This window comes from Etheostoma cragini, chromosome 11 (assembly GCF_013103735.1).
Source record: "Etheostoma cragini isolate CJK2018 chromosome 11, CSU_Ecrag_1.0, whole genome shotgun sequence".
Lineage (NCBI taxonomy): Eukaryota > Metazoa > Chordata > Actinopteri > Perciformes > Percidae > Etheostoma > Etheostoma cragini.
Window position 1 is genome coordinate 5,495,131 of NC_048417.1, and position 12,152 is coordinate 5,507,282.

The 12,152-nt window shown below is 38.5% G+C and overlaps 2 protein-coding genes across 2 annotated transcripts in view; one reads left to right on the forward strand and one right to left on the reverse strand.

Moving 5' to 3' along the window:
* Nucleotides 1-462: 462 nt before the first annotated feature.
* Nucleotides 463-9,047, forward strand: si:ch211-67e16.4. The gene is made up of 10 exons (XM_034885500.1): nt 463-717; nt 1,672-2,164; nt 2,247-2,381; nt 3,570-3,799; nt 4,660-4,800; nt 5,180-5,267; nt 5,550-5,755; nt 5,926-6,012; nt 6,354-6,432; nt 8,428-9,047. Exons 2-10 carry the CDS (start codon nt 1,726-1,728, stop codon nt 8,679-8,681), a joined length of 1,659 nt encoding a protein of 552 aa, XP_034741391.1. The 5' UTR covers nt 463-717; nt 1,672-1,725; the 3' UTR covers nt 8,682-9,047.
* Nucleotides 9,048-9,759: 712 nt separating this feature from the next.
* fer1l6 (fer-1 like family member 6) overlaps nt 9,760-12,152 on the reverse strand; it is a 25,237-nt gene continuing 22,844 nt past the window's right edge. The window contains exons 42-45 of the mRNA XM_034885501.1: nt 11,367-11,487; nt 11,121-11,278; nt 10,887-10,987; nt 9,760-10,465 (exon numbers count right to left, since the gene is read on the reverse strand). Of these exons, the coding sequence (XP_034741392.1) occupies nt 10,285-10,465; nt 10,887-10,987; nt 11,121-11,278; nt 11,367-11,487 (561 nt within the window). The 3' untranslated portion in view covers nt 9,760-10,284. The remainder of the gene's footprint in view (nt 10,466-10,886; nt 10,988-11,120; nt 11,279-11,366; nt 11,488-12,152) is intronic.

A 12,152-nucleotide genomic window follows, 5' to 3' on the forward strand; every position in this document is an offset into this window, starting at 1 on the left:
CTGATCAGATTTAGTCTCTCTGACGTCTTAACGTTACAATCAGCCACACAACACGTGTTCTGTACAGAATAAGTCTTTAAGTCAGACAAATAGCAATTAAAATCCCTCAGATTCAAAAACTATAAAAAGTTTATATAAATCGTCATCATGGTTTAAACCAATCAGGTGTTAAATCAGCTGAGAAGCCGGCGTTTCCCAGCATGCTCTGGGTCCGCCTGGGTCCGCCTGGCTCTTGCAGTTGGTGAAAAGCAACTGCGCCGCCTGCGTCTCAGAACTGCGGCCGCCTTGCTCTCGTGAGATTTCCGTTGCCCACTTGTGCATGACGTCAGAGCAAGTCGGGATCAAGTCGGACAGAAATCTAACCGGCATGACACGGGCGCCGATCGCCGGTGATCGATTCTGCGCAGATCTGGCTCATCTCGAACGAGCCTAATGACATCGGCATAACACCGGAAACACTTTCCCTTGCAGGAAAACCGGAAGACCTTGTTGTTGTGATGGTAAAACTACACTAGCCACTGTTCAGACGTATTCCCAAACGAATGTTAAAATAAACCATTTACAGAACGAAACCGGAGTCAATGTACTAGAAAACAGTGTTAAAGAATAGTTATTTAGTGTCACGAATGGTGTGCATAGCTTACTAAAGAGGCTTCTCGTTAGCTATGTTAGCCATCAGCTAACTGGCTAAGCTATTTATCACCAACAACATAAATGGTAAGTACAATGTTAACTCTTTAATTCTAATTTTGACTTTAGTGAACGACATTCAACACACTTTGAAATGTGTAGTTACAGTTTCGAGTGTTAAACCAACGTTTAAAGTCGAAGATTCGAGATTTTACTGTACCGTTGTCGTCAATATTTTTCACGTATGCTCATCTCAAGTTTTAGTTCCTTTCATTTACAGAGCACTTTAGAAAGCAAGCTTGTTTTGCTGCACCATCAAGTTCGTCTTTAACTTCAACTTTATTTTATTTAAATAGCATCTTTCATGCAGCCAAAAGTGCTGCACAGACGTGTACGGGTACTTCTATGGGACACTTAAAAGTGTGTCTTTGGTACTTTCTTTGTTTATTGTGAAGATTTTCCAAATTTCAGACGATGATATTCACAGTGGAAATGTTTATTACTTCAAAAACATGCCAGTGTTGTAGGCGTTGTGAAATCTGAAACTAAATTATAACAATTATAATGTTTAAGTATGCATAGGCTACTTAGGAGCTGTAGCAACAGACAATTTGTATCGTCATTAGGCAGTGATTAAATAAATGTATGGTTTTGGGCTTGATTGATGTCTGACATATACAAACTGGACAGTTTTTCTGTTTGTTTTCCAAGTAGGTCATGAGAGCAGGAAACATTTAGCAGTTTCATATTTAATGCAAAGGATGAAGTTAATGCTCTGAGCTATTTCTTGTCTCTTCTTTGTTTGTTTCTGGGTTTTATTTTCCAACAGCATAATCAATATAATACTTTCTGGGAGAACTGGGTAAATGTAACTGCATGATGATAGTGTAACTTTAACAAGAAATTGGGACTAAATGTTTAGGGTGATTTACTTTTATTATTCTCTTGCAATTTAGACAGTTGGAATAAGTGACAGAATAGCAGACAAATAGCTGAATAATTAAACTGCACTTCTAATCTGTCAGGTCATTTTGCATGCAGGTAAAAATTTGGACCTAAAACAGCTGGAGAAGGTTCATCAGAGGTCTTTTCACCATGGATGTCAGCATTGCCGTGTCGTTGATTCGAGGCCAGATGGGTGCCGTGGTTGAGCGAGCAGTAAACGTAGCGGTGGAGACGGTGCTGGCGGAGATGCTCAAAGTGGTTGGAGTCAAATTTGAGGAGCTGAAAGCCCAAGTTGCGTTGATGAAGAGGGACGCCATGACGTTGCAGAGGGAAAAAGCCCAATTAGAGAAGGAGACTGACAACATTCGAGCCAAACTGCGCTACACCGAGCTGAAGCTGAAGTACTATAGGCAAGGAGTGGAGGAGGAGCTGCAGCAGAGAGCCTCTGCCTCCACTCTGGTCCGCATCCACCCGTCCTCCTTTCTTCAAGCACAGAGAGGTGGTGCATGTGTTTTCTCCACTGACACCTCTCCATCATGCTTGACTCAGACCAGGACTTCTGAGGGACCACTGATGAAAGGAAATCAAGGTAATGACCGCAAAAACAACCGACTCCTACTTGGCCGTCCACTCCAATTAGTCTTACTCCTCTCTGTGTTTTTTACTCCCAGAATGCACCTCTCCACAGAGCACGAGCAGGCAAGCAGTACAAGTGTTCTCTCATTCAGATGTGGAAGTTGTGAGCAATGATACGTCTACCTCACTCTCTGTGAACACACAAACAGACTCTTTCAACAGCAGTACAGGTACGTGTCTGTCCATCCGTCCTTCCGTCTGTCCATCCATCAGAATTAGCGCCATTTACCACCCACCTGGTAGAATATGTAATTGGCTGGGAGATTAGCTTCAGTCACCAGCCAATAATACAAAGGTAGCCAAGCTATATATATTCATCCAAGGAGGGTAAAAAATACCATCAAGGATAACTTAACTTGTTTAAGGTCAAGGTTTCAAAATCCTTGACCAAGTCCAGTTACCCTGGATTTTTAACCATCCTTAAATAACTATGATCTGGATAACTGAGAGATTTCCACAGACATAAAGTTATACTTCTACTCCACTCCATTTCAGAGGCAAAGATTGTGCTTCTTACTCCACTACATTTATTTGATCCCTTAATAGCCACTTTGAAGATAAATAATAAAAAACGTAATCAAAAAACACATGTTGGTGTAATATTATAGATTATAACTTTAACTTGATTATTCTCCGTTGTGAAATTAACAAACTACAATAAAGAAATGCATCAGTGAATATAATCCAATAATATAACTGATAGTTGTTCTGAAATTGGGCCATGAGTACTTTTAGTACTTTTCAGTGTATTTTGATGCCATTTCTTTGTTCTTTTACTTCTGTAACATTTTGAATGCAGGTCCTTTTTAAAGTAGTATTGCTACTTTAACTCAAGTTCAAATCTGAGTACTTCTTCCACCTCTGGCTAAAGTAAAACTAAGGTGGAAATGCATGGCTACAGGTCAGGCTTTAGTCAAACAAAACCAATGCTTATTCATTTATTATTGAAATAGTGTAGTTATGGCTCACTATATCAAATCTTGCGTGTATCTTTAGCAATAATAACTGTGGGTAAATGTTGCATGGTTTGCCTTTTCCTCACTCTTTAAATTAGAGCTAGACCAATAATATAGGCTTATTGCAGGATGGTATCAGTGTTCATGTTAGCTGACAAGTTACAACAATTTAAAGTAAAAATGTGTAAAAGATACAGTATGTTTGAGGTAAACTATAAACAATGTCTACATTACACAGGTTTTCCCCCAGAAAGAACGCATTGTTTTTTTTGTCAATTGAATTCAGTACATTCTGTGTTGTGGTCACAAAATAGGAAAAACTGCTGAGAACGTTGCACATGCATTGATAAAATAACATTGTTGCCACAGTGTATCCCTGAACACATGTCTCTGTTTTTGCAGTTTTTATCTGTCCCACAGAGCGAGACACAGAACAGAGAAAGGATCAGGAGGACGACTGTGAGTGGACCCTCACTCAGCAGCCACATACAGAAGGTGTGGACGCTGCCGAGGTCCCCCCCACTGTCCAGGCCCTGACTCTGGACCCGCGCCAGCAGTCAGCCGCTGATTCGTTGCCCCCTTATGGTTCCACGCAGGCCGATAGCTCCACTCTGACGTCCTCTGCTCCACAGGTGCCAACACTCACTCGTGCGTATGCACACCCTAATGAAATGGACCCTACCTGCTTCATGATTGACCTCTGACCTCTTTTAAAATGAGGACAAAGAGAAAAGGCTAACTCTAGTACTTCATTTGTAGTAGGAGAACATAGTAGTAGACACAATGGCCTTCAGAAGAGGTAATCATCTCTATTTGCTGAGAAATACAGTGTGTGTTGTGAAGATGATGGTCTTAATTAACTTTCTATCTAACTCATTTGGCCGTGGCTTGAGTTTAACGGGACTTCATTAGTATAAAAAAGATATTTGCTTAAGCTTTAAGATTAAAGACATCACATTTGGTTATAAGTTATTTGTGTAAGTAAGCCTTACACTTTAGTTACATGTTATGTGATTAAATGTAACTGGTAATAATTGAGCCAGTGGAAGTCAAAAACATTGCTGTGACTGTTATTTATAATATATTCGCATAGTTCTAATAATAATAATGAAACTGTGTAGTGCTCATCATAGAAATTGTGTGCTTCACAGAATGCAAAAAAATGAATGGAGTCCTACAGAGAGACAGTGGACTGGGAGATTTTAGTTAGTGTCCTGGAGTGTGTTATTAAAATCTAAACTATTAAAATTGTGTGTGTCTGGTTAGAATAACCTCAATAACACAACACAATACCACAATTAGTACTGACATAATTAGTACTGACACAAATAACACCACGAGGCTGACTTCTACAGAGAGGTATTGAACGGAATAAAGATACCAGTAAACGTATAGTCCTTCCAACTTAAAGTTAACTAGTTGTGGTACTGTATTGTCCTTTTGATTTCTCATCACATTCCTAAAGTCCCAGTTGTCCTCTGTTGTAATGCAGGTGAAGCAGGAGGCCCAGGAGGAGGAGGAGCAGCAGGAGGAGGTGATCTGTATCAAGGAGGAGCCAGAGGAAGAGCAGGAGGTGATGTCCACCCTTCTCCTGGACTGCCAGGTGCAGCAGGGTTATCGTCCAGATTCAGAGGTAAAGCTGGTGCTGAATACCAAATCTGACAGTACCAAGTCAGCACAGAAATTCTTGTGAAAGTGTTCTTTCCAAATTGGAATGTTTTTTTAATTTACAAAGAAAGTTGTTTTAAGACCCTTTAAATAGGAGAAAAGACCAATGTGTGTCAGTCCCTCTGAAATAAAAGTGGCAGTTTCTTTTTGAGGCAACATTTTTGCACTAGCAGGGACAAATCTGCCAGTGATGAAGAACCATCTTTTGCAATTTCTACACCCATGTAGGGTAGAAAAGCAATCCAAGAGAATTAAGATACATTATTACGAGGTAGACAACTCAGAGAGTGCACGGTTCAGAATGATCTGTCAAAGAGAGTGCATGCTTTTGTCTGTTCCTCCAGGCTCAAAAGTCAGTGACGGAGTGGTCTGGCCTTCCAACGAGCCAGAGAAATCACACTGCAGCCTTCAGCTCAGCCCGACCAACCACCTGTGAGTACATCTGTGTGAGTGGACAGATGTCCTGCTACTGAGTTTATACTGCTTGGCTAGATTTTGAGTACAATTTCTTGCATTTGCAGTAATGAATGCAAAGGTGTGGTTTCCCTACTTATGCCCCCTGGCCCAAACAATCTTCTATAATAACTGGAGGCTAACATTGATTATATAAATCAGAAAACTGATATATTGATCAACCTCTAATCTATACTGTAATTTGTTTAAATAAATAAAAAATCCCCTCCACGGCAAACCTCTTCTTGTGTGTGCTCTTAGATGGGATGCCTCAGTCGGGGGCCTCCCTGCAATCAATGGTGGCTTTGCCATCTGGCATCCCGCCACGCCAGGCGGTGCGGCCTTGGACTAAAGACCTCAGCCTTTATGAAGAATACAAACTGCGCAGGAATGAGCTGCGTAGGCGAAGCATCAACAAACGCAGAGAGCTGGAGAAGACGCTACCTCAGCCGCTGCTGGCAGATCTGGTTAGTCAACCTTAGTGTTTATGGCAGACTCTGTCCTTACATATAAAAGTCAATGTGGCCCGTACACATCAATAACGTTTCAAGATTTTTAAAGTGGCATTTTCTGTCAAAGTGTCTTCTTACAGTTGCTTGTCTTGAATGTAAAATACAATGATCTTGTTGTGCTGAAGGTGCGAGAGCGTCGAGAGAAGACCAGGCTGCGGGTTGCCAGATGGAGGGCAAAAAGGAAACTACAGGCCTGTATTAACCAGACTCAGGTCAGTAATGGGGGTTGGCTGTTTTTTTTTCACAGAAAGGAGTATATCAGGTAGAAAAAAAAATGATGAGTTAGAGATAGTAATATGATCTCATACAACTTTACTTAAGTGCTTTCATTGACTACACTCACTCTAGTAAGTGATACCTTCACTAACACAACAGCAGCAGATTAGACATTAGATAATTGCTCAGTGTCTGCTATATGGTTTAGTTTTGAATAAAGAACATGTAACCTGCTACCTACAGACCTCATTATAAACCACAAGGATCATTTACATAGAAGGAACATTCCTTCATGATATCATCATCATTCCGTCATTTTTGTCTTGCTCCTTCTTAGGCTCTAGGTGGCGCAGCAGGTCTTTGTCAAGCTGGCTTTCCCCACAGCAGCCAGCACCAGCAACTCAGAGTTACTTGTGGTAAGATGAGACACACCTTGGACGTACCTTTTGTCAACTGTTATGTCCCAGTTGTCACTTGCTTGCGTCATTCCTTGCAGAATTGAATTGAATTCTGGTTTTAAAGCAGAGTACTTTGGCAACATCCAGAACCTCCCTTTTATAAAAGTCGATTTTAAGTGAGGCTGCTGTTGTCATTTAGTAACTGAAATGAACCTGAGATGAGATGTGTCACAATCAGATTTAGGGTTAACCGACTACAATAAGTGATCACTTTAGCCTTGCACAAGTTTTTTTGTTGAATTTTAACATTGTAGTAAATAACTCCATTTAGAAAAACTTGTGAGGAAAACCCAGTTTTATGGCTTTCTATACTATGACTTTTTTACTACATTGTTTTGACTTGCTTTTTACAACCTACTATACTTTGATTTTGTATGACTTTTCCAAATCTAACTATTACTTGTTATGACTTTTTAATGACTTATCATGACATACTACGGTATGACTTCGTATTTTTTACGACAAACTATACTATGACTTTTTATGTAATCTTTAACGACGTACTAAACTATGACTTTTTCATGACTTTCATGGCATACTATAGTTTGATTTTTTTTTTTTTTTTTTTACAACATACTATGCTATGACTTTTATTTAATTTTTTTATGACAAGGTACTATGACTTTTTTAAGACATACTGTGACTTTGTATGTAATCTTTTATACTATGATTTGTAAAGACTTTTTAATGACTTCAATGACCTTATATACTGTGATGTTTTTACAATATAATACTGTATATACTATGACTTTTTTTTCTTTTTTTACAGCATTCCATACTATGACTTTTTATAACATTTTTATGGCAGGCTATACTTTGACTTTTTACGTAATTTTTTATGACATATTTTTACAGCCTACTATACTATGACTCTTTTTATGAGTAATCTATGACATTTTATGACATTTTTGATGATATTCTACACTCTGATGTTTTATAATTTTGGCTTACTATACTATGTTTTTTATCTCTCACTATATTATGAGTTTTTAATTACTTTTTTATGACACTTTATTATGACCTTTTTTAAAGACTTTTTACGACTCATGGTATTCTATACTATCACTTTTTTTTAAAGACTCTTTAATGACATACAAAACTGACTTTTTATGTAATATTTAACAACGTACTTTTAATGCCTTTTAAAATTTAAGCCATACTATACTATGACTTTTTTACTTTTATGACATACTGTACTATACTTTGACTTTATGAAATTTTTCACAACATACTACACTTACTATTTTTAAAGTGTTTGAATGACTGTTTTTATGAAATACTGTTTACTGACTTTGTTTTACAACACACAATACAATGCCTTTTTTTTTCCTTTTTTTTTAACTGCATTTTGTACTATGCCGTTGTTGTGACTTTTATGGCAAACTATAACATAACTTTTTATGACACACTACTGTGACTTTTTAAAGACTTTTTATTGTCCTACTATGTTATTAATTTTTATTACATTCTTCATGACATACTACCAGCGCTGTAGTACTTGAGACTCAAGGCGCTTTTCTGTTGTCTCTGACTCCTCTTGGGTATTTGGACTCGGACTCGGCCATTAGACGCGCCAAATATTCTTGACAAAGGGGGACTTGACTACAGCCCTGCATGCTACAGTAAGACTTTCTTATGACTTTTTTGACACTATGACTTTTTATGATCTTTTTACAATACACTACTATGACTTTTTAATCACTTTTTCATGACATACTATACTTTGACTTTTATCGTATTTTTATGCCATGCATTTTCTGGCTGTGGTCCTTAAGCATTTTGTGTTTGGGTATAATATTTTGAAGAGCATGCAAATGATAAGGAATACAGTTCATAAATACCAGAAAAATTAATATAAATGGATTGATTTTCTCAGGAAAGTGAAGGCCATCAGCCAGAGGTTTTTGTCACTTCCTACTGTATAAACAAATTAGTTGACATGTTGTGTTTCAGCTGCCACCTCCAGCAGTCAGCAGGGACAGAGCTCAGCGCTGCCTCCGTCAGTCCTTAACAACATGTCTGCAGCAAACGGCATCTCTGCCTCTCTCCCCTTCATGCCCTCCACCTCTTCCTCCTCCTCACCTTTGCTTCCCAGAGGCCCAAACATGGCTGCACATCAACACACTGTGACATCATCCTCTTCCTACCCCCAGGTCAGCCTATTGCAGCAGAGTATCTCTCTGACAGACACAGATGTCTTGCAGTAAGATGTTTGAAAGTCAAGAGAGATTTTTTAAGAATGTGTTTTTTAATATATGTCATTGTTGGTGTTCAGGAAAGGTCAATCAAACAGAGGCATTGAACTCCCATTCACAACACAATTACAGTAGATCATGTGCGCAAAAACATGAAATCCCTCCTTTATTGAGCATAGATGACAGTCTTTTAAAGTCACGATGGATATTTATCAGGTTTAACCTACAATCACCTTATCCCTTCACATATGTACAAACCCAAAAATGAGAGCACCTGATATGGATCTCCTTGTCTTAATTCTCCTTTTACATCATTTACACTTAACATCCAATATAGTAGTTCAACAAAACAGCTACTGTAAACTCATTCAATCAAATCACTTCAACAACATTCTGAGTCTTATACAAAACAATTCTAACACAGGAACAAACCGGGGCGGTTGTGGCTCAGTGGTAGAGCAGTTGCCAATCAAAAGGTTGGCGGTTCAATCCCTGGCTCTGCAGTCCCATGTCAAAGTTTCTTTTGGCAAGACACTGAACCCCAAGTTGCCCCTGATGCTGCGTCATTGGTGTGTAAATGTGTGTGTTTATCTGATGAGCAGGTGGCACCTTGGACGGCAGCCTCGGCCACAGTGTATGAATGTGTGTGAATGGTTCCTGTGCTATGTAAAAAGCGCTTTGAGTAGTCGTTAAGACTAGAAAAACGCTATATAAGAACAGTACATTCACAATTACAATATTTGAAGAGTTTTATCTGTTTTGCTACTTTTTATATTTGTTTTGTCAACTGTTATCTTCTTATTGTTGTTTTTTTAGGGAGACGATTTTAAGATCGGTCCAAGGACAACGATTTAAAAATAGATTTTTGGCTAATTCTGGTGCATTTACAGCAATGTTAGTTAATGTACACTGTCCCTGTCTAATTAATTTAATTTAATTATTTAATACGTATATATGTAGATGCCTTTTAAACGTAAGTTATCTTTATCTCTCCAGTATATGTTCACGGTTAATGTATTTATAAGGGAAATGTTTGTCTGATTAAAATATTCAGCCATTTATCATTATTTAATGTATAATTGTTTTTTGCACTTTGTTGTGGAGTTGAATTGTGTAAAAGAGGAGGACTCAAATAAATTACTTGACAATGATTTCTTTGAGTTACAGAGTTATTTGCTTACAAGAAAATACATTAATTTTGTTGTTTGGCCAGAATAAACTGAATATTGACAATCAGCAGATAAAAAGAGAACCCTGATTACCTTTTCATTTAATATAATAAAGGCAGCTACAATAAGCTCTGTGTTGTGATTTTAAGTAAGATGGACTCTTCCTTAACACATAATAAGCTAAACATACAGGCTCAGATGTTCAGGTTCAACTCCAACTTGTGATCCCCCCTCTCTCTTCCCTTTCACGTCTTCAGCTGTCCTGTCAAAAATAAAGGTCAAAATGCCCCAAAAAATAATCTCAATAAGAAATAATTTTTATAAATTTGTAATGTACAAAGCTGGGGAGTGTTGTTGTCAAGCACGGAAGGGGAGTAGCATCATCTAAAAGTAACTTGGTATATTTAGAACTACAGTGTGAACATAGTCGGTCTGTTTTTTGTGTGTTAACCATTAATTATCTTCTGAGAAATGGCTCCTGGCAGCGAGTAGAACAGCAGAGCGAGGAACAGTAATGTGATGAGCAGGACCAGGGCGATGATGATGTACTTCTTGTAGCTTCGCCACACCAAGTGGAAGAAACACTTGAAGGGATTGACAAACCATGAGAAGGAGGTGTCTGGACGACTGGGGAGGAAAGGAGGAGAAGCGAAGTTAAGTAGTTTTATTTAGTAGTACATTAAGCAGCAATGGTACAGACCTCAGACAGAGGTATTTTCCCCATCTTCCTGCTAATGGGCTAAACAAGACTGACAATTAAAACTGTCATGTAATGTGCCCAAGTGAATGGGGCTATATATATTTAAGGGCATTCTGTTACGTCCCTAGGTAAATATGCACAAAGCTATCCCCCCCCCCCAAATCCTTCTAGTCGGTCATTGGCCGGGAAGCTGGAACACTGATTTGTATGGTTCATGGCAGATAGTGAGATGTTTGCTGTATGAAAAAAATGTTGTAGCCTAGAAAACAAGTGACATAGCTTAGAGCACCTTAAAGGAACGCACAACAGTTTCAAATTTTGGTGAGAGAAAAACGGCCAGACTCTTACTTTGGTTTTGGCAGCGGCTCCGGCTCCTTGCGGGCTCTGCCGACAGGATTTTTCTCACCCTCTTCAGCTGTCACAAGATGGAACTCTGCCTCCACTTTCCCCTGATGGATTAAGCCCACACCCAAGCACACTCCTCAATCAAACTTCCCAGAACTGTCAGTTAAAGTCTCAACAAATGTTGGTCAATCCATATGACTTGGTTGTTGTTGTTTTTTACAGTGTTCTTTTACGTACCGTCAGCTCTCCAGACTTGCAGAAGGGCCACCAGCCTCTTGCTCTCTTCTGCTGAAAGATGGAGATTTTCTCTGTCCCGTCCGTCAACATGTCCATCTTACATGACTTTGCCGTCTTTGCCCCTCGAGGGAAACCATGGAGGTCTAACTCCACGGTGCCTACATGCACAAACAAATACATACACTTTATCAGTCAATATACAAATAGATAAACACAGATACACATTAAGCAGTCACACAAACACACCTAGAAAGTCGTCAGAGGAGAGCGTCTCGAAGTCCCAGACCTGCAGACTAAGGATGGCAGGAAGCTTCTGCTCTGTTTTATCCAAGGAGAAAATGTGCTGTCTCTTCCTCACCACTAATACCTGTAAGAGAAAGAGATGGGTAATGTATTATTGTTTTGCAGGCTCCTAATATATTCGTAAGTCCAATTAGAAAGTCATAGTATACTATGTGTTGTTAATGTTGCGTTTTACCTTCCATTCTTTGAGAACCCCCGAAGAAAACCTACCTCGTGTTTTACTTTTCCCATTAATTGTAACACTCGTCTGTGAGAACAAACGTTGAGACAATCCTATCCATCCTGAGACTTTTTCTTGTCATATTCTCGTCATCTAAGTGAATGTAACAATTGTTAAAAAATATACATATTCTTGCTTGTTTCATTTTTGATAAAAAAGTCACAGTATACTATATTTAAATAAGCCAAAAAAATTCGTAGTATGTATGTCGAAGAAAGTCATTGCATAGTATGTCAAAAAGTCATAGGACAGTATGTCGAAAAAAGTGATAAAAAGTCATAGTATAGCACGTCAAAAAAGTTATAAAAAGTCATAGTATAGTAAGACGAAAAAAGTCATAGGATAGTATGTCGAAAAAATCATAGTATAGTGTGTCGAAAAAAGTCATAGGATATGTCAAAAAAATTCATAGAATAGTGTGTCGAAAAAAGGTCATAGTATAGTATGTTAAAAAAATTAAACATAGTATTTTAGGAAAAGTCATAGTATAGTATGCCTAAAAAAGTCAC

Bases quoted from the DNA above. Each gene is read 5' to 3' on its own strand.
- si:ch211-67e16.4 (XM_034885500.1), top strand. From the start codon at position 1,726: ATGGATGTCAGCATTGCCGTGTCGTTGATTCGAGGCCAGATGGGTGCC. The intron at 3,800-4,659 runs GTGCCAACACTC...GTTGTAATGCAG, and splicing joins TGACGTCCTCTGCTCCACAG to GTGAAGCAGGAGGCCCAGGA. The intron at 4,801-5,179 runs GTAAAGCTGGTG...CTGTTCCTCCAG, and splicing joins GTTATCGTCCAGATTCAGAG to GCTCAAAAGTCAGTGACGGA.